The 23,048-nt window shown below is 39.9% G+C and overlaps 1 protein-coding gene across 2 annotated transcripts in view; it reads left to right on the top strand.

The window, feature by feature from the left end:
- The window catches only part of coro2ba (coronin, actin binding protein, 2Ba), a 94,845-nt gene extending 72,813 nt beyond the window's left edge, over positions 1–22,032 (top strand). For both annotated transcript variants that reach the window (XM_041795107.1, XM_041795116.1), the window contains 9 exons: positions 1,879–2,028; positions 4,168–4,332; positions 8,452–8,568; positions 8,664–8,768; positions 9,791–9,887; positions 11,291–11,403; positions 11,586–11,676; positions 18,849–18,988; positions 19,435–22,032. In XM_041795107.1, the coding sequence (XP_041651041.1) occupies positions 1,879–2,028; positions 4,168–4,332; positions 8,452–8,568; positions 8,664–8,768; positions 9,791–9,887; positions 11,291–11,403; positions 11,586–11,676; positions 18,849–18,988; positions 19,435–19,569 (1,113 nt within the window). In that variant the 3' untranslated portion in view covers positions 19,570–22,032. The remainder of the gene's footprint in view (positions 1–1,878; positions 2,029–4,167; positions 4,333–8,451; positions 8,569–8,663; positions 8,769–9,790; positions 9,888–11,290; positions 11,404–11,585; positions 11,677–18,848; positions 18,989–19,434) is intronic.
- The last annotated feature ends 1,016 nt before the right edge of the window (positions 22,033–23,048 follow it).

Raw genomic sequence — 23,048 nt, forward strand, 5'->3', positions numbered from 1 at the left:
GATGAAAGAGATTTAGAGAGCCAGATGCCCAAATCTACACATAATGTATTTGTGTGTGCTTTAGTACTTGAGTCGGCATTTCTGGCTCAATTTTGCCAACTTCCAAGGTAGGGGAGGATGAGAAAAGTCTTGAAGGAAGCAAAAAGCTTCAGCATCATTTGTAGTTTAGAAGTTATATAAGATAAGATAGACAAGTTGTTTTAAATTCATCATAACTACAAGTGTAGCTGGAGTTTGCTGGATATTTGTGAGTGCTGCAACATTCTGTGCTCAAGCATGCCTTTTTACAGCCTGAGAGGAAAACACTGTTTTTTGAACATGCACTACAAGTGGTACACATGTTGATTTGTTTTTTTCTTCTCACTCAGTCGCAATTACTACAAGTAAGTAATAATACTAAAAACTGTATTTGTGTAGGACAAGGGTTTACAAAGTCCTTTAACATCTGCAGAGAAATACAGAGGGATAAGGGAACAGAACCCAAACAGAAGATGAAGACTACTGAAAAAATGACATCCAATATCAGCAAAATCCAAACAGTTCAAGAGGCTGAACAAAAACCTGACCAAGGTATTAACCCAACAACTTCATAAGACATGAAGAATCCAGACGTCATTAAAAGCCATGCAAACTAAGATAACACAGGACGTCAGTAAAATTTAGACATCACGACATCATAGGCACCATGAAAACATAGCAGGAAACACAGGAACCAAGCTACAGTTGTGAGCAATAGAACCAAAGATTTAAGAAGACGTGAGTGATTAAAAAGAAAACAAAGAGGAATGCATGCCATGAGAGATAAAAACAACAAAAGGGGGGTAAAAGCAAAAATCTGTGAGACAAAAAATCAAATAAGAAGATGACATCACACAAAAGTGAGTCTGTAAAACTGAGTTTTAAGAAGTGGCTTAAAGCTGTCACTGATTCTGCATGCCTTGTCTCCTCAGGTAGGTCGTTCCAGCATCAAGGAACCCAAATAAGGGTAGTGATACCATCCTTGTTTCTTATGAATGGATGTCATGAGTGACATGAAAACAGCTCTACGTAAATGTCTGTCTGCTGAAACAAATACGGAAATAAATAAGCCTTAGATTTGTATTAACATTTATAATAATTTAAGATGTACGGTGCCTAGGTAGTATTACTGTGACTGATCGGCCTTGAATAAGTGCAAACATCTGTCTCATACGAGTTTTAAGATGCCTAATTTTATAGTTGTGCGTTTTCATAAATACAAAATAGTCATGTTATCCAGAAGTTCTCTGATTCACACAGTTTGTGTTGGAAATAGGCATGTGGCAGCTGCTCTGGTTGTTGTTGTTGTGCTCCGCTGTCCTGAAAAAGACAGATGTGAAAGAGCCTTTGAGAGCAGCTTGCTACATCACTGAATGACTGCATTGATGAAACTGGCTGAAATCTAAAATCTCATTCACTATTACTCTTAATCTTCAATGTCACATTACATATTGTACTCTAAGACCCTGCTGGCCTTTTTTCCTCTTCATACACCTGTCACACTCTACACTGATCACAGTGAAGCCCTGATAGCTGCAGTGTGTGTCCTGTGAAGCACTTCCACTTGTTGCAGGATAATCTCCTCCGGTCATACACAAAGCCTGGAGCCATAGCTGTAATCCAGATTAATCCTAATGCAACGGGTTGCATTGATACCGTGTGCTATTTTTGATCAGCGGGACCTCTAGCTGCGTCATGCTGGTGGTTGTTTGGAGCTCGCATTAAACAGTTATAAGGACTATAAAGGGACTTAAATATTCTACTGATAACTAATATTCTAATCTGCTACTATGTTTTTGTGCTGCATGATGGTACACTGAATATTCATTCTTATTGTGTGTGTTTGTGTGAATGTGTCAGGTGCGAGTATGGGAGATTCCAGAAGGCGGTCTGAGGAGAAACATGACAGAGGCCGTGCTGGAGCTGTACGGTCACAGCAGACGGGTGGGTCTGATCGAGTGGCACCCCACCAGCAGTGGCATCCTGTTCAGTGCTGGATACGACTACAAGGTACCACATCACTCCCTCCAAACGTTCTCCTAGTAAGGGAAATGATCACTGTAGTGACAACTTTATGAGCGGGTGTGGTTGGTATGAATGCACTAGCAGGGGAAAGCCTGCCCTTACAATAGAACATTTTAACTTTAGTGCAGAGTAGAGTTGTACCTGAACATGCACTTGTTTTTTACAGCCCAGGCAACGAAGCATCCTTTTGCATTCACAGCTGCCTTGCCCCCATTTAGTAGCTGATTATTTGGAATAAATTCATTCAGGCCTCCAACTTTTACCTAAAGACAGAACTGTAATATTACAGACTGTACAGATGCTAAGAAACGGACTAAGCATCTTTTAACTGATCTATTTTACCTGATAAGAAAAATAGGTACTTTCTTACCTTGTTAAAATTACTGCAGTCACAATGCTACTTCTCTGAGCCCCTTCATGGCAAGTTAGCAATACTAATGCACCCCCTTGGAGAATAATGTACAGGGCATCACTGACTTTGAGCATCAGTGACATAACGAATATTCAGGAAAGAAAGTAAGAAAAACAACATTTTAGATAATCAAATACTGTTAGATCATACACATATATGTTATTTATCTTACTTAAAGAGCCATTTTGTAGTTTTATGAGATGTAACTTTATTGAAAGGATCAAATGTTTGTAAAATCTATCAAATAGGTCTTTTTTTTGAAACAGTATTCCCCTCTCATAGACCATACTTGATCAGGCCACTAAGGTATATTTACAGCCACCCCAGTATATTTGTTAACAACTTCTTATTTTTATTTTTATTCATTTTTAAATATATATGAATCATTGTCCACGTACAAGTGAGGCATCAACTTGTACACCAAACAGTAAATGCTCTGTTTGAGGAATGATGTCTCACAGTAAAAAATTGAGCTTCTTGGCTAGCAAAAAAAAAGCCAAAATGCTGGTTACAGAAAAATTGCCCAACAGTTGCATCTTTCAGAACAGATTTATTGTTCTATATGACTAGGAGAGAAAAATTTAGGAGAGAAATGGTGGGAAAATCAGAATATTTATTTATCCAATTAATGCATACTTGTGCTATGATAACTGCGACATATGCGTGTATGTAGGTATGAGTCTGTATATAGCTGTATGGTAAATACAAGCTTTTGTGTAACATCTCATTTGAATGAGGCAATTTTGTTGCCCTCAAGCTTTGAGGTTTATTTATTTTACTGTGGCTGCAATTTTGTCCCATCTAAAAAAAACCTATAAATTAAAAGTTTTTAAAAATTACGCTTCTTGTGCCATTTTAATATTTTTTGTTGCTGCTTGCTGCCAACATTACCCTGTACTTCTGTACTCTAAGGTCTATCAATCCATAAATCAATCAATATTTGTTTGTATAGTATCAATTCATAATCAAAGTTACCTCAAGACCCATTGCAAAGAGGACAGGTCTAGACCTTGATCTCTTATGTGGCTTTTTATTATAAATACAGTGGTTGTGTCATTAATGATAAGCCTTATCAAGTGAAACATCCCTGCAATGATTGTAGAACAAGTGAATCATTACAAAAAACTTGTAATGTTATTTGAGCATCTTTTTTCAAATAGCTGATTCCAGAATTTCCCCTCTGGGGATCAATAAAGTATTATTTTATTATTCCTTATTATTACTGTGGAAAAAGAAAAAACATACACAAAAAAAACCCCACAAAAAGTAAACCTGGGATAACCCCGTCTGCCACCCCTACCATCCAAATATAGACTCATTCTGTGGGAAACAGTCATGCATTATTTAAAAAATATATCATGCATAACAACATGTTTGTACTGATTTAAGCTGTGCAAAGGTGAACTTTTATTCACTTGGAATAATTTTACTTCTTTTCTACACCTGAAACATAACGATGACAGTGTTTTTAACAGATAACACCTGAAGACGCATGAATTGATTATGAAATACATATCTTTTTTCTGCCAAGAGTTTTTACTCCATGTCAATAGGTCCGTTCACCTGAGATATTGATTTAAAATGAAGCATAAATAGGATTTTTTTCCTCCTGGGCTCTTCTTCTAATTTCTCTTTCATAAGCTCATTACAAAGTAGCATTCATTATTCAAGCATTTAATCCGTCTAACAACTCCACCCAAACCATGTCTTAGATCCTGATCTGGAACCTGGAGATCGGAGAGCCGGTAAAAATGATTGACTGCCACACAGACGTCATCCTCAGCATGTCCTTCAACACAGACGGCAGCCTGTTGGCCACCAGCTGCAAAGACAAAAAGCTGCGTGTCATCGAGCCGCGCTCTGGGACTGTCCTGCAGGTGAGCGAGTGAAAAAGTCCTAGGAAATACAATCATGATGTCTTTGGCTTATGCCGCTCTGGAAAGTGCATCTGGTAGTGCTGATAAGTTTCACATACAGTAAGCCACTAAATTACAACAGAAATGTACAATCCAAGTGTCCTAGACTATATATTAGCGCCTGATGATAACCTAAGTTAGACAAAATGTTATTAATCCTTAAGGGCATCTGAAGGCCAGTTTGCTCCAACATTACAGAACAAAAAGTGAAACAAAAGAGCATAGTGAAAACATCTAATTAATTTTAACGTATTAAGTTGATATGGATTAAATTCTAAGGTGCCCTGCCTAAAGGACTGATAGATGTCAGTAAGAAACAGAATAAGATAATAATGATAGTAATGGCCTTTTTTCTCTGTAGAACTGACAGTTCAGACACATCCTTAGGCTCCATTGATGCAGGTTTTAGGTAGTGACATTGCTGCTAATACTATGTGAAGAAAAGTGATATTGCACATAGTAGAACAGTGATGTGATAGAAGTACACATCCTTCTCTGCAGTAAATCTTTAAAGGAGCCCTTTTCCTGCAGAGTGATAACCCTTTCACAAACTATGTAGGGGAAATTGTCTGGCCTGTGCAGAGCAACAACCTCAATTACATCTTACAACTGAATCTCGACATTAAGCCAGGCCTTATCGCCCAACATCATTACTCAACCCCCTCCAAAGGTTTTGTGGCTAAATGGGAGAAATGCAGCTTCCAAAATCTTGTGGAGAGCTTGAAACCAGAGGAGCGGAAGCTGTAATTACAGCATATGAAAGCTTGTGGTTTTGGAATGAGATCCTGAGCACGAAGATAATGTGTTTCATACTGGACAAATTATCTCTGATTCTTTTGCAGCCTGTCAGCCCCTGGTGGTTATGTGGGGAAATGTAGCTCCCTGTAGAGTTTTACTGCAAATACAAAGATCACTTGAATGTTTTTATAGGCTACAGATTAATTGTTTTGAAAGAAACATTTGTTACTGTTAAATAAAGCAAGAAAATAAGCTGGAAGCTTGTTCAGATACTTCTCAATCACTTCATGTTTGACCTTGGTGTTCCTGCTGCCTGATGACCATGAAATAGTCTCTGATTAGACCCATTTGCTGCACCCCTGCTGAACCAAGTGAGGCTGATGAGGAGCAGGCAGGAGAGGAGGAAAGGGAGTAAATCGTGAAATTGTTCACCACCCGAAATACAGTTTTACCTTCAAAGCTTTTAATAGATATCAATCATAGCTTGTTAGCCATATTTCATCAAGAAATTAAATGTGAAATAATATTTCTGCAAGTGTGCTGAGCTTGAGAGAATTATATAAAATGTTTTAATAAAATGTTTTAATGTTTTAATTTTTAATGGTTCAGACTTTACCCCCTGCTGCCCCAGTTTACTTTGATTTTATGTTAATTATCATTCAATATTCATGTTATTCATGTCTCTGAAGGGCCGTATTTTTAAAAAAATTATTATATTTCCCAACAAAAAAATAACAACTGCACACTATCAAGTATTTAGCTGGTCAAACACTAGATTTTTTTTTAAATTTTCAACTATTCTTAAAACGTGGGAGACTACAAAAAAGGAGGATAGGATTAAAGGATTTTTCTTGTAATAATTGGAGTACACTAGATGACTCAGCTAGACCATGACATTGCACACCTGCCAATTGCCATAATGATTTCACAGTGACGACTCCACATACACAAAATCCTTGCGTGATCAAACAACAAACATGGAGGATTAAAAACAAATATGGAGGATGAAAAACAAACACAGAGGACGATTATAATCGGGCTGCCTGTTCTGTGAGGCCCTGACACTGTTTGGCACATTTAAATTATCTGTGGATACCACACACTTTTATTTGGATTATTTGGACAAATAATCAATTGCAACAAGCCTCAACTTGGAACACACTCCCTCATTTGTCAAGGGGAGCAAATCTGGCCTAAAGTCGGGCCTATATTGTGTGTTGTGTTGCCAGCTGGAATTTATACTGTATGGAGTTCCTGCACTTATTAGCTGTAGGTTCTTTGTAGTCACGTGTTTCTGAATGTCCATTGAAGGTCAAGAAGTGGGGACAGCCATTATGATTGGGTGGGAATGGAGGAACGTTAGACCTTTAAAGCTTTAAACGGACCACTATGCTTCAATTATCATCAGAAAATTTCAGACAAGTGTCTCAGGGTGTCTTGTCCTGAGCTAAGAAGCTAACATACTGTATAAGAAAGTTCCTTTCCATCTTGTCACAATCATGCTTCTAATTGAAACAGTGATGTACTATCAACCGAATAAACCATGTGGGACAAGTGACCAAGTAATGATGTGTCATTCACTAACTAGCCTGTTCTACAAAACAGCTCATTAATGTGAGCCAGGGTAGGTAGCTTCTGTTTGAGTGCCAGTTTCCTTTCCTTCATCCTTTGCCATTATTTGATCCAGATTCAAAAGGCCAACCTGGTACCAAATGAAGAGCTGTTTGGGAGCCAAACAGCCAGCTCAACTGAGCTGAGCCAAATGACCTAGAACTCTTAAGAGACAGATTTCCTTTCACGAGTGAGACTGGATGGACATCAGCTGAGGACACTCAGATCAGACTTTAATATGCTAAACTGTGTTAGGCTGCACTGAACCAAACCAGACCACTTTGTGGAAACGGACCATACACAAGCATTTTGACACCGCTTGTCCTGGATTTAAGGAGGGTTTTTTAAATTCCTGCTTGCTGTCGTAATTCCTGCCTAAATGTATCACTACTTTCAGGACACAAAAGTAGCTCAAGAATTAATAAGGTATTTTTTAACACTTTGGAAGCTTGGCATGGTCGTTAACAGCCTAAAATATGGTGTTTTTGGTAGCATTTCTCCATATAGAATTCACTTCTTGCCCCCCAATGGTTGTTCTCCAATGCTGCGTGGCGTCATCTGCAAAGAACCTATTCTTCCAATTCCTTTAAAGGTGGCCTAACAAAAGAGAAATATGGTTGAAATTGGAGCCAACCTCTACCTGGTCTGTGTTGTTTTGCGTTCAAGCATGTTCTGAGCAGGGGAGAGACTGATTGCAATAATCAATAAATGGATTGAATTTATCAGTAGGGATGCACAATATTATTGATCTGGTATTGGCAGATATCAAAATGTATGCCGATATTTAGCCTGTGTATTTCAGTATATCGACTTTAAATTTTGTCCATCCATCCATTTTCTATACCGCTTATCCCGTTCTGGGTCATGGGGGGGGCTGGAGCCTATCTCAGCTGTCATTGGGCGAGAGGCGGGGTACACCCTGGACTGGTTGCCAGTCAATCGCATATAGAGACAGACATCCAGGCGCACTCACACTCACACCTACGGCCAATTTAGAGTCACCAGTTAACCTAATGAGCATGTCTTTGGTGGCGGGAGGAAGCCAGAGTACCCGGAGAGAACCCACGCATGCGTGGGGAGAACATGCAAACTCTGCACAGCAGGGCCCTGACCGGGAAGCGAACCAGGGACTTTCTTGCAGTGAGGCAACAGCGCTAACCCCTGCGCCGCTGTGCAGCCCCACTTATATGTTGTATTTTATGGTAACTGATAAGTCATTTTTATCTTTATTTTTTTACATAGTATATGTGAATTTTTGGGGCCTTTACTTAGATATGAGGACAGTAGATAGAGTTGGGAACAGGGAGGAGCGAGTGAACAGAGGGTAAGGAGCAGCTGGCTGTACTTGAACCCGCATACATGGGCTGCAACCTTCCCATGGGGCGGGTTAGGTTAGGTAAAAGCACTTTGATTTTAAATGCCTTAGTAATGCATCCAGTATTATAAGAAGTATTATAAAGTATTTTAGGTGTGTTAATAAATACATTGATAATGCTTTGTAGATGATGCAGTCTGTACTCAACACTTTAGTCTCTTTCAAAAGAATTTGTAGATTGGGGCGACTCTGTGACACTGCAGTAATTTATTATGAAAATAAATGTCATCTTCTGTGATGTGATGTTTCCTAGTCCGTTTGTATTCATACTATTGCACTCATATTGCAGAAATAAATTTCCTGTGGGTGTATTTCCCACTGAAGCATTGCTCTCTCTTTGTGTTCTGCTCCTCCAGCATGCCAGTTGTAAGAACCACCGGGTAAACCGAGTGGTGTTCCTGGGCAACATGAAGCGACTGCTCACCACAGGGGTTTCTCGCTGGAACACCCGGCAGATCGCTCTGTGGGATCAGGTCAGACAACACCTCCATATGGCTCAGGCCTTTTGTGCCAGTAGTGGGTGGAGCATTTGTTTGTGTTTTTAATTGCCCGTGTGTTTCTCTTTCAGGAGGATTTGTCCATGCCAATTGTGGAGGAGGACATCGACGGCCTCTCAGGGCTGTTGTTTCCTTTCTATGATGCTGATACACACATGCTGTACTTGGCAGGAAAGGTCAGTGTTGAACCTTACAGGGTCACAAGGAAACTGTGATATGTCTCATAATTGCCTTTAACAGAATAACACTAAACAGAACTTGGGCAGAAACCCCTTGTTCTGAGTAGAGGGAATTTGTTCCAATACAAAAGGTATTAGCCTTGTACTATATCAAGTTTGTCTGACATTTCAATAAGCAATAAGGTTAACAATGTTTTTTTAATTATCAGCACATACTATAAACACCTTAAATGTCAGTCCTGGCCCTGCTTCTCTTGGCTTACCTAACAACACCTACTACTAAAAGACATTTTGGGCAATTTAATCCCCCCTGAAGCATTATAATTACAGTTCAGAAAAAGGATTTTGATGCTACAGCATAATATCTACCTTAAAGCATATATTCCAATATACATGTTGAAAAGAAGATGTTGATGATGATGATGATACCAAGGGCCACATCTGACCAGTCGTATTTTCGTACCTCTGTTTGAACACTTGTGACGTCTGGTTTAGAGTCATTGTTGTCCTGACATTTTCCCAGAAGCCTTCTTACACTTTTTCTGCACTTCTCAAGCTGTGCATAACAGCATACATTGTTTTTATTTAGTTTCACAAAGCTCTCTCACCCCAGGGGCCACAAGAATCACAGCTTCATGAGTTACTGCTGTTTATGTTGTTGATTATAAATGAGAACAGATTGCAGAATTGTATTCACACTGTGGAAGTGTGCATACAGTTTTATATTTGTATTTAACAGTAACATCTGTTCAGCATCTCCAGCCATTTGAAATGCAAAATAAATCAAACGTTTGCCACATATTACAGCTTATGCATGTTTAATGGCTAATCACTGTGACAAGTAATATTAATATTTTTCCTTTATTTCTAAATTGTATAAACAATACAGTAGAGTTTTTGGAATTTAGAGCAGAGCAGAAAGTAAGATATGGTTGTGTTAACAGCTTAAAAAGTGTGACTTAAATAAAGCCTTGTAATGACTTTGTAATGTAATCAATTACATCCTGATGCCCTCACAGGGGGATGGCAACATCCGCTACTTCGAGATAACCACAGAGAAGCCATACTTACAATACCTAATGGAGTTTAGGTCCCCAGCCCCACAGAAAGGTCTAGGTGAGTCATTTGTTGATTAGTGACATACGATCCCTCCTGATGAAAGCAGGAAACAGATCCTGACCACTTCATTAGCAGTGTTGATGGGATGAAGTGGGGCAGGATCACAGTGGCACTGGGCTTAAGGCCTTTGCACACTGGGTCCATTTATTTCGTCCCAATTTTTCACATGTTAAAAAATAAAATCGAGCTCATGTTGTTGTAATGACAATTGCACACTCAAGCTGAAATTTTCGTCTGTCATATATTTTTTTGGAACAGTTTTGATTTTATACGAAATTTTGCATCAGTTCAAGTCATTTAAATGGGGGACTGATGATTCAAAACAGTGCCCGCTACGTCCTCCTCACTTGCTCACACCCGCCGGAACCCTCTCCTCTTTCTCTCTCTCTATTGCACTGAAACCTCACTTCAAACACCAAGTTTGCTCATTGATTTTGTGGATATCAACCATGGAAATATAATGGGCATATGGGTGATTGATGGTTCAGATCAGCGGCTGTTGCTTTATTCTCTCTCGCTCACTCACCCCTGCCCAACCCCTCCCTCTCTCGCACCGAAACCTGACTTCAAACACTGTAGTTTGTCCGTGTATTTTGTGGATATCAACCATGGAAATACAACAGACAAAGGCATAAATTGTACCCTACTCACAGGTCATAACAGAGCCTGAATTTTAAAGTTGCACTCCATTTCTTCTACTTGGATCAGTGCTATGACACATGAGCAGGTGCTGAATGAAGCTGTCCATCAGGATGGATCCAGCAGGATTTTAAAGGAGTGACAGAGCCACAGGCTCACAGTACGAAACAATTTGGCACATTCTACGAATTTTCGCAGTGAAGGCAAATAAAAACGCATTGGGCCCAGTGTGCAATGTCCAAGTGCATGACGTTTTTTCAGATTACGGATCCGAAAAAAGAAAAGGCATATGAAAGTAATGGACCCAATGTTTTAACACCTTTAATCTCAGCACTGCTGTAAGAAAGTTTTTGGTGATTGAAAGGGTTAAAAAACAGATGAATGGAAATACTCAGACTAGTTGCATGTGCCCAAATAAATTGTTTAATGTTGTGTCACATTGCTAAATTGGTAGACTTTTCTCTCCGTCTCATTTGGCTCAGTTGAATCCTGTAAAGTAGGGTGGATTTGAAGTTGGGTAGTTTTGCTGCAAAACCACCCAACTTTTATGACCTCTTAAGGAACCCCTAAATTGTCCCGTGTCTGTATATGTGTGTGAGTGTTTGTATAGTTGTGTGAGTGTGTGTGTCTGTCAATATGCGTAATAGTCAGTCATTTACATAATGGATCATTTGCATAATGGATAAAAAAAAGAATCCTGTAAAGTAATACCAAATTGCCCAAATGATCATAGAACCTCACTGTTTTTGTCTCGTCTGCAGGTGTGATGCCAAAGCACGGGCTGGATGTGGCAGCTTGTGAGGTTTTCCGCTTCTACAAACTAGTAACCCTGAAGGGTTTGATCGAACCCATTTCGATGATTGTGCCAAGAAGGGTGAGTAGAAATTAAGTTGAGGAATGATCTTATTCTCTTATACTGAGAATCTGTAAAACACATGCTTTTAGACAGTGATATTTTGTTTTTAGGCTCCTGCAGTATTTTTTGTACCACCTCAGATGCCATCTTTTACAAATTCTAGCCAGTAAAATGGGAATTTTCTGTGTCCTTGATCACAGTCAGACACATACCAGGAGGACATCTACCCAATGACAGCAGGAACAGAACCTGCGCTGACTGCCAGTGAATGGCTGAGTGGCATAAATAGAGGTAAACAACACTTCAGACACACACAGCGTTGCCTGATGCTCCTTAGGTAGTTTATGAAACATTTTAACACAAACCAAATATGCAGCAGATAACAGCTGATACTGAATATTGCTACACAATATAGTGTTATAGAAGCATGTAAGGTAGCTGGATGCTGTGGGGGGAAAAATGGTCGGTTTTCTCTCCTAGTCCATATCCTAGGACCTCTGTACCTGCACCCTGAAGTTATGAAGTACAGAAGGCTCAGTATGCAGGCTTAGAGAGGCATCACGTTCTTTGTCCCCTGCAGAATTCAGCTGGCTAACAGTCTTCAATAACACAGTATGAACTTGGCTCTGGCACTTGATAGTCCTCACATGTAGTGATGCAGTGATTAAATCGTTAGTTTATTGCTGTATTAATAGCTTTCACCTAACATTATACATTTCTGTAACCACCCCTAGAGGGAACGAACTGCTCCCTGCTGCTGAACACTAGAGAGAAGCTGACTTACTAGATGTCATCTGTGTGGTTTGGCTAGTTTTGTTTGGTGTTTTTTTAAATGAGAAAAATTTGTTGCTGTTCAGCTGGATGCACTAATGGAGAGAGAAGCCCAGGTTATACTTCTACAGAATGCCACCAGAATAAGAGAACCCAGAGAAGAGTAAATGGTAGAATAATGCTGTTACATTCTCCCCTGTTCCTTAAAGGTAACATATTTTGCAAAATACACTTTTTCAGGCTTTTCTAACAAAAATATGTGTCCCTGGCCTGTCCACAACCCCAAAAGAATCAGAAAAATCCATTCCCTCCTCCCTCTCTTTCTCCACATTTCAGAAAATGTGTGCTGAAACAAGCCATTCTCAGATTTTCCCCTCATGATGTCATGTGGGGAGTTAGCCCCGATCCCAGGTCCGGTTGGCCCTCCCCTCTTGAAAGAAAGTTCATTTCCTGGGGGTGTGGTCAAGGGTAGTGTCAGACAGCTCATTAACATTTAAAGCCACAGACACTAAAACAGCTTGTTCTGAGCAGGGCTGAAACGAAGGGGTTTTTAGACATGCAAAAATCCTATACTGGATTGTTTTTTCAGCAACAAGCTTCACAGGCATGTTTTGGGGACCCCTGAGACTGATAGAAACTTGTCTTAAAGGGGTAAATTATGTGACCTTTAAGGGAACAACAGACAGTAGCACTGAAATCAGAATCAGATATTGGAGATATTGAAGCAAAGTTCTTTCTCTGGTTTTAGTGATTTAAACAGTGTCCCTGTGCTGTATACGAGTCCAAAGTGACAAAAGAGGACAGCTGATGTGATGTGAACTTGCATTTTATTTAAAGGAGGAGAATAAAATACCTCTGCTACAGTGCCCAGAGTCTTCAGTGTGGCTGTGCCTGTGCTGATCCTTTTTGCCCTTCAGCCCTCCATAGATTCACATGACTGAGGGCTATAACTTGAATGGCAGTAATATTTTTTGTTTTTAGTGCAACGCTAGTTTCCCTTTTTCATTTTGTTAATTCATGCATTCATGACATGATCAAAGCCCCCTTGCATATTTGAGTAGTAATTTAACTATGTTCCACTTCCTCTACTCTTTCTGTTGTGTTGGTTTGCTTTTCTGTATAACTTAATTTTTTGGTTGTTCAGTTTTTTATTGACTTTCTTTGTTTAATCTACTATATTATTTGTATTCTCCATGCTGTTCGAAATGAAGGCATACTTTTAACGATATCTCTGTTACATAAAGGTTGAAAAATGAATGAATGCGTCAAACCACAGGACTGCAATGCAAAAGGGTTGTGATAAAGTCAGTCACTTAAACTGTTTTTTTGCTGCTCAGTGTCCTTTGCCACAACACTGTACAAACTCCCAAAGATATTTTCCTCTAATCAAGATGATACATCATGAACCACGCTCCAAAATGTATTCCATTGTGTCTTCAAACTGCAGCAGCAGCCACTTTAGCATATATCTAGAGGATAAGAATGTGTAGAGGAAGTAAAATCCACTTGAAGACACTCTTGGCTTCAGAAAATTCTTAGAAGAGGATACCTCCTGAATCAGAGAGAGCGGGGGCCGAATGACTCATCGGCAAACAACCCAGCAACTCACACAGGAACGGAACAGGCCACAACTTCGATGATCAGCCTACCTGAGGCTTCCACAGCTACAGCACGACACAGATGCACATGCTGCCAGGCAAACATTACCCCCACTATGGATTTTTAATACATGAAGACAAAAAAGGGTGACTCAAGAAAGAGAAATGGGGACTTAACGCTGAGAGAAGAACAAAAACAATATCTGCTGGACAGCAACAACTGCGCTCAGGGTGAGAGAGGAGGCAATAGAAGGGCAACCTTGACTCAGCTGCAATAGAGAAGAAGATTCAGCGGAGCTCAAGTGGCACAAATTCTGCAAGTGGGTACTTTAGGAGATGGTCACTGACAACCTCTGCAGTATCCTGGAGGTGCTCAAGAGCAATAGCACGAAAAGGCTAGAGAGGGGTGTGAAATTGATCCACAATTACTGACAAGAAAGGAAATTTAGAGCATTAGAGAAGAGGAAAACTGCAGGGTTCATTCCCAAAAAGTCTAGAGAGCAGGAGGGATCTGATGGCACCTGTGCAACAAAGAGGAAGGACATGAAGATTTAAGGTCTGTCAAGAAGAGACAACCAGATCATGCTTGAGCCTGAAAAGCAGAAAGAAGTGGGGCAGGACCTTTGGAGATTTCCTGAAATTTGTGAATGGTCTCTTCACAGGAAAGGGAATAGAAACCCCATTTTACAAAGATTGTTGGTGGGACTCATGCCTCTACACATCACTATTCTGTGTAAAAAGAGACAATGCTGAATGGTGGGAATGGTCTTTCTGCCATTAAGCCGTTCAGCCTTAGTTAAACAAGAGGTGTAATTGTGGATGAACGATAACGTAAATAGGAGACTGTACTTTGAGTGTTTACCTGAAGCTAATTTGTTTACTTGTGACACCTCTTTTGTACCTGCAACTCTGGTATGCTGTCTAAAATTACATACTGGAACAGCAATATGATGGCCTCGTTTGGTTTTGTGTCAGACGTTGCATCATTACAGCGCTGCTGCAAAATCTCTCTGTTAAAAAGGGACAAGCATGTCAGTGCCAAAGGCAAAGCTTGACAAATAGCAGGAGGTATCCTCTACAGACAACCATGGAAATATCAGTCTCCAGCTTGGCATACACTCAGCAGGGGGCAAAATCATCTTGAAAATGCTGTATAAGTATAGTTTTTACATTAAAGATCTAGATAGACCTGCACAGAGTTGGTATCAAGAGAAAATTGAAGATACATTGGGTCTGATCCCTACACTTTATGGAAAAGGGATTTCTCCCATGAATATTCTGAGTTGCCTGGATATCATAGACAGCATTCAGCAGTTTGGTTCTTGAAGTGAAATTGCCATTTATTTTCTCCGTCATTGATTTGATTATTAGCCGTATTGTCAGAAGTGTCCTAATTATGCTTAGAATAAGCCACTTGAGTGTGAAATGATGGCATGTGCTCCTGTAGAAGACACAAGGCATGCAATATGAACCTCTTTTTCAGAAAAAACATAGTTTATTCATGATCTCTGCCAAAAACATTCCAGTACCCATAATCCTAGATTGTTATAGTGATGTCTCTGATTGGTGGGTTCCCTGGTAACAATGGAAATTTCGACCACTCCCCTGAATGAAGACTGCTGATGATGACACCACATGTTGCCGCAGTATGGAGTGATAAATGCTCAGACTACAACATACACCAATATTATCTTTTAAATGTTAACATTACAGTAATGATGAGTGTTAAAGGAATGTGTATTATGGTTTGAAAGCATAAAGCGCTTTCCTTAACAAGGAATAAAATATATCTCAATGGATTATGGGATACGTAGTCCCTTCATTCTCGTAATGAAATATGCACACAGTCTTATACCTTTTTCTCCATTTTAAAATGTAATTGTGTTGAATCAAATGTTTAATTGTTATGAGGATGAAGTTAGCTGGTTAGCTTGGTTCGTGCATTCAAAGTGTTGTAATTCAGGTTATGCAAAATGTCTATTGGGGATTGGAATGGCAAATTTTACTACTGGACACAGTCGCCGGATAAAGCGAGTGGGCACTGTTGAGCTCCATTACTCAGTCCTGCAGACCTTACAACATTGCTGGCCAGGTGCATACAAGAGTCTCAAGGCTTATAATAATTTAACATACAGCGGGGTTAACAACTTTATATCAAAAGTAATAATAAAGAGGGATGTTTCTTGGCAAATAATTTTAAATCAGATTACTGCAAATTATAAATGCATTTATGAATGCCAATTAGTCTAAAGTCAGGTAAGCACATCCTGTTAACCAACATCCCACTTTCCTGGTAAACCAGCTTTACACTTTAATGTCGATTTACAGAATGTAGCTAATTGTCGCACTGCCAGTCTTCTTTATAGGTTAACATCCAGATTCCTGAGCTAAGTATCATCACCCCATCCTTTGTTTATATGTTAGTTTTATCTGGCACAGCTGCTGGACAGCTTTATCACCATCTTCTAGATCAAAAGTGGGAACGCAAACTGTTCCTACAGGATGCTATCGATGCAGTCAGTTTATTGTAGTTTACATTAGGCTGTAGAGGATTGTGGCAGCAAGGTAGTAGTCACAGCTCTGGTGCAGACTGCCAAGGGATCCGGATTTAATAGTTTAGCTGGCTAAACGTGCACATCCCTATTACTGGATACCATCTTGTTTTTGCTCATGTAATGGATGCAAGACTAGCATTGAACACGCTCTACTGGAAATCGTATGTTTCCAAAGTCTAGTCTGTATTTCTTTAGATTTTAGACTGACTAAAAAGTTCAGAAGCTAAACAATTATAGCCTTTGCTTTCTCAAAGTGCTCACTGAAAACGTGAGAGTTACTTGAGTATGCACATGCTGACTTTAGCTGGAGGTTTTTAATCTATTTCTGCTGCCATCTCTTGTGAGCTTTACAAAGTTTTTGCCTTTACAAGGCCCTTTTTTCCTGTTGTGACTTGTTTTTCTAGCTGCACAAAACTTTATTAGAAAATTTATTAGAACAGTGAAATAACAGTGATTAAAAGTATTATATAGCATGGTCAAAAGGAAAACAATTAGAATTAAAAGATGCCAGTTTCCAAAGATGGGTTTTAAGACAGGATCTGAAAATGGAGATTAAGTCAATGCTAAGGTTGTCTGCTGGGAGGGGAGTTCCAGAAGTGGAGAGCTGAGCAGCTAAAGTCTCTGGATCCCATCTTGGTCAAGCTGGCAGTTGGGCCTGTGAGGTGTGTAGAGACCTGAGATTGAGGGAGGGGGCTCAGATGTGTGGGACATCAGAAAAGTATGGAGGAGCAAGGTTTTGGGTGGCCTAGAAGGTGAGGAGCTGTATCCTCACTACAATACTCCTGTGGAGCTGAAGAATATGAGTGATGTGATTACTGGATGGGGTTCTGGAGATGATATGGGTGTCAGAAACTTTGACATTTTGAAAGCACTTCATATCACCTTAAATGACCAAAAAAACAACGGTGGTGGACGGCTCCTCTCTCTTCGCTGCAGAAAAGAAAGATATGGAAGATCTTTTATACCATCAGCAATAACACTATATAATTCTACTTAAAACAGATGAGACTCCAGACAAATGAATTTCCTTTCAGGGATTAATGAAGTTATTATTATTATTATTATTGTTATTATTATTCTCTATGCAGAAATCATTTCCTGCTTCCTCTCTCTGGTTTTTCAGCTATCATCTGCAAGCAACCTACAGCTGGAAAGAAACTATCTGATGATTCATCACACAGTTCATCCCTCAAGCACATTGAACAAGTTTACCAATATAGGAAAGATTCAATGAGTGCTATTGAGGACAACAGCAGGACCATACAAGTGGAAGCAGTGACATATGCAGCTCAGGCTCCATGAATATCTAAACATGTCTAAATCTCCTGTTTCAAATATGGACTAGATGGAGAGGCTGATCAGATAAACTGCAAGGACATGGCTTTTCCTTTCCAGGTTTCTTACAGTGCATTGCTTTATAGCAAATGAGTCTTTAAACTACCCCACCCTGGTTTCAAAGAAAAGAAGAACTTCTGTATGGAACAAGAATGCTCTGTCTCAGAGATGCATGTTGCTGAAGATGTACACTTCAGAAGAAAGCTACAAGGTGTACAAAGCCTATGGCCAAGGCAAGACAACAGCAGTATGCTACAATGTCTGAGTGTAGAAAATAGAAATGATCTCCTGAAATAAGCTTTGGAAAATGGAAACACCCACAATGAATCTCACTATCTGAGCCGCCTTTAATTTCCTGCCATCTTTCAAAAATCTCAGCCAGTGGTATAAAGGAGGCCTTATTTGCTGACTCAGTCCAAAACCAGCCATCCTAAAGCTTCCCGGTAGGCAGAGAGATCAGTCTGATACAACTGGCAGAAAAATACAGAACCACTATGTCAAGGAGAAGTTCTGGAAAGTCACTGGGCAAGCTTTACTATCCTTCCTCCCCCTCTGTCCTGCTGTCCTTTTAGGGTTGAAAGAAATAAGCCAAGCCAACCCCGCAAGACATCGTCTAGATCCCCTCCATTGCACGCAATTGGAAATGACTAGCATCTGACCAGACTTTGTGCATTAATTGGCTTGACTCCATCTCATTTACATCATTAAGCTTACAGTGACCTGGAAGGATGCAGAGGAGGAGGCTTAAAGAGATTGTGATGCTGGAAAACAAACGTCTGTCCAGCATAGGAAGACAGCAGAGGCCAGATGAACATTAAGGCCGCTCAGGTAGACGCTGTGGGTGCTTGAGTAAAAGCCATTCAGAAAGAAGTCGATTCCACCTCACCAGAACTGCTTAAAAGGACAGTTGTTGTTGTGGGCAGGATGCATCAAGATATTTAGCTTTTTATACAGTTGGTCTTTGCTGATTTTCATGAGATGCTACAGGTCTATTGGCAAAATACAGAGGAAAGAGGATGCATGCCTGCTAACCCCAAAGGTACCATCCCTGATCAGCCGACTTTTGTTTCAGGCAGCCTGCCTAAGGTGTGAAGTTTAAGGGACATCGACACCTAGTCCTGTAGATTGCTTCTTTTTGAAAGGCAAACTTATCTGCTTTGTGATTGATGTTGTTTTTTACTTGCACCCTATTTTGTCCAAACAGACCCAGTCTTGATGTCGCTGAAGGAAGGTTACAGCCGGCCCAACCAGCTAGTGTTCAAGGCTCCAGTAAAAGAAAAGAAGAGTGTGGTGGTGAATGGGATCGATCTGCTGGAGAACGTACCACCCCGGACAGAGAATGAGGTTCATAATTTCCTCCACCCAGAAACCATTATTTTACTCTGCTGTTCCTCTATTATGAATGCCAGAGAAACTTGTTTTAGTGGATAATTATTATGACTAATGAGGAGACAAAACATTATAACTAATTGTGCAGTTAGCAAAAGGCAAAAACAACTTAAACGAGGAATTGCTGATTGATTATTTGGTTGTATGAAGTGTTTATGAGAAAGATTATGGCTTTAATACCAAGTATTATTTCCAATATGTTCACTCTGTGCTCTGTGTTGGGATTGCAATCTGCTGTGTACCCACAAAGAGGAGCTTTTACAGTTTATGGAAATCCAAATACAAAAGAAAGGAGGAACATATGAGCTGGACAGATTGCTTGACTGGACTAAAAATGCTTCACCATCTCAGTATTCTTTTGTTATATTTTAGAATGTGCCTTTTTTTGTCTCTTTACGTAGCTCCTGCGGATGTTCTTCAGGCAGCAGGATGAGTTGCGGCGGCTGAAGGAGGAGCTGACTACCAAGGATGTTCGAATACGTCAGCTGGAGCTGGAGCTCAACAACCTGAAGAACGTTAGCCCCAACAACGTGTGACCTCTCAGCCTCCTGGACTGACAGAGCTGCTTCCTTTTGCCCCTGATTCTTACCTCCAACAAGCTTCTGAGCCCTCCCATCTCTCTTTTTTAAAATGTCATAGGTTCATTCCTGCTCTTCTGCGTAGTGCACAATAATATGATAAATGTTGGATAATGTCTTAATTGAAGCAATTACTGGAATAATGTTATAATATGATAAATCATGTAAGCAAGGCAGTGTTCAGGGGTTGCCACCCTAAGATGAAATCGATGATCGGTATCCAAAAAATGGAGGTTTTATTTGTGTTTTCTAACTTAATATTCTGGATCAAACACACTCTCCAGTGTTGTGATCAGTTGCTGCATATTTCCTGTCAGACCTTGTGTGTTTGTCTCACTATGCCCACCCTTTGATTCATGTGGCAATACACAGGCAAAGGAGCCTCGACGCTCACCCTCCGATAATGACCAAACCATCATCTAGTTCTCATTATTTGCCGGGGCAAGACTGGAGGATAAAAGACTGTGTCTGGCACTCACTTTTCTTCCCTAAGGCCTTAGACCCTGCTGCAGACACAGATTGCAGCGAGCTGCAGCATCCTCTCAAAATGGCTGACGTGAAGTCGTTTTGCAAGATGAGACGAGCTTTCGCAGACATGGATCCTGTTTTTCTCCACAGAGCTGCTCATCCTTTATGGCTTCTTTCACCCACAGATGATGCTGGTTATAAATCAACTTCACGATACTCAAATGCAGTCTTTCTTCCCAAGGAGAGTGCATGGTTCACTCACTCACAGGGTTTTTATTCTTTATTTAAACGCTGGGAAAACAGCAGAGGAGACAGATCCAGAGGCGGCGGACTTGCATAACTACTCGATTCTAGTCTCAAGGGAAGCTTTGCAGGCCTTTGGTTTTTAGGGCTAATTTTGAGGATGGGAGGCAGTGTATATTTGCTTCTATTTATTTGTCATACTTTACCTTTTTAGCTAATAACATGTATATTTGTTAATCCCATTGTTTTTGTAAGATGTGGCTGCGCAAGTAATGATTGTGATGCTTGATGGATTTTGCTGAATGTTTCCAGTTGATGGTGCAAGATCTGTGTGAAACTGTACCTTCAATGGTGTTAGGTCTTAGACCCAACTTTATACCTTCAGATAAGGTATAAAATATTCTCTTGCCTATTCCTAACAGAACAAAAGACTGTCATTATAACCATCCTTTTACATTTAGACTAAGTATATCACTATACTAAGATGTGTTAACCTGTAAATGTGTAATTTCTAGAGACTTCAGGTCTTCATCTCCTTCTCCACATGAGCTATCACAAGTCCTAGGCTGAATTTCAGTTTAAATGCCTTTGTTCAACTTCTTATTCTACTTTTTTCCCCTCCAGTCTGGCATTTAAGAGAAGTGGGGACTGGCTAAGCATTTGATTTGATCCATTATGTCAGCAAAGTTCAAGTAGTTAGAAGAGAAGATTCTGCTTAACATGCTGTGTTTTTAATCCAGAGCCAATCATAGACAGAAATGCCGTTATTCATATTCTTTTCAAGGAACGAGAGAGAGGGAAAAGATGACTGACTCTAGGCTTTGCCAGAATGGAGTACATGGAAAGAGAAAGTTAAAAGTAAGTTAAACGATGAAGGTCATGATCATCATGTCGCAGTAAGGATAGTCATGCTCAAAAATTAAAAACCGGACATTTTTCTCTTTTAAATTAACATCTCAATCTCTGACTCATATATGGTTAACTTTTGCATTTCTTGCAGGGAAAATAAAGGCGATGATGAAAGTAGACAGGCAGGGATGGATTCAGCAGTAGTGGATCCTCTGGAGAGGAGAGACAGGTGAAGTTTTAGTTGGAGTTGTGATATGTCAGGTGCTTTAGTAAGATTTTAAGTTAACATAACAGAGGTAAAATAGCCATGGGTTGCACTAGCTATGTCTAAATTCAAACATAATCCAGTTTGAAGGTAAATTCTAACTCACAGTGGAGATTATGCTCTGGATTATACTGGCCGTTTGATGTCAGCTGTGCATTCTCCATGATCAATTACAGTTATTCCATGAGAGGAGATAATTCCCATCATTTAACAATAAAGTACTGGTAGATTATGTCATGTTATTGATGATTTCACCATTTACTCTCACCTTTATTTCATACTGGCTCTTGGTTTTGGCCCTGGGCTTTAGTTATCACCTTATCACAATGCTTGGTCATGTTTTCATGAGCAGCAGGAATCATTTTTAGCAGTTATCCTATTTTAAAAACAGACAAGATAGGTGGCACTGTAACAAACACTGCATTAAAAATGCTTCTCACTGATTGGTCAAATGAAGTGCAAATACCCTTTCTGAGACAAAAATTTGGTTAGGTTGGACATTTCACTGCACTTGGTAAGGTGAACCTCATTTCTGTGTGGTGCAACTAACCAATGACACAACTTAAAGGGATACTTAAACATTTTGTCAAATTCGCCCATTGCCATAATTCCTATAGTCTTAGTAATAGGTTTGTTACCTTTAGTTGTTGGTGCAAGCTATTTTTAGATTGGCGCTGCTGAGTTCAGACCTGCTGTGCCAACTCAATGTAAGCAGACGATATTCTGGCTTTCCCAAATCAAACTCATCAAATACACAATCCAGTAACTCCAAAATGCTCTCGTGGACAAGTTTTGACCTGCACAAAGTTTGATGAGGCCGGAATACCGTCTGCTTACATTGAGTTTGCACAGCAGGTCTAAATTCAGCAGCGCCGATCTAAAAACAGCTTGCACCGACAACTGAAGGTAACGAACCTATTACTAAGACTATAGGAATTATGGTAATGGGCGAATCTGCCAAAACGTTGAAGTATCCCTTTAAGTCACAACTACAGGTGCATATAAAAAAATAGAACCTCATGTTAAGGTTATTTTTTAAATTTACTTAAAATGTTAAACCTTTAAAAATTCTAGATTCATCTCATACAAAATAAAATATTTTTTTTTTTTTTTTTTATCTTCATGATTATGGCTTACAGCGTACAAAAATCCACTATCTCAGAATATTAGAATATTGCTGGAAAGTCCAATTTGCGTTGTCCTTGTGCCTTCATTCTCTCGCACTCGTTCAGTTCACACAACCACAATCATGGGGAGGACTGCTGACTTAAAAAATGTCCAGAAGACAATCATTGACACCCATCATAAGGAGGGTAAGCCACAGAAGATCACTGCTGAAAGGGCAGGCTGTTCTCAGAGGCTGTATCAGAGCATACTGTATTAATGGGAAGTTGACTGGAAGGGAAAAGTGTGGTTGAAAAAAGGTGTAAAAGCAACAGGGATGAGCTCAACCTTCAAAGGATGGTCATACAAAGATTCAAGAACTTAGAAGAGCTTCACAAGGACTGGACTGAGACTGGAGTCAATGGATCAAAACCCACAAATTTAGCATTTTATTTGGAAATCAAGGTCTCAGAGCCTGAAGAAGATCAGAGAGGCACAGAATCCAAGG

This window comes from Cheilinus undulatus, linkage group 1, assembly GCF_018320785.1.
Source record: "Cheilinus undulatus linkage group 1, ASM1832078v1, whole genome shotgun sequence".
Taxonomy (NCBI): domain Eukaryota; kingdom Metazoa; phylum Chordata; class Actinopteri; order Labriformes; family Labridae; genus Cheilinus; species Cheilinus undulatus.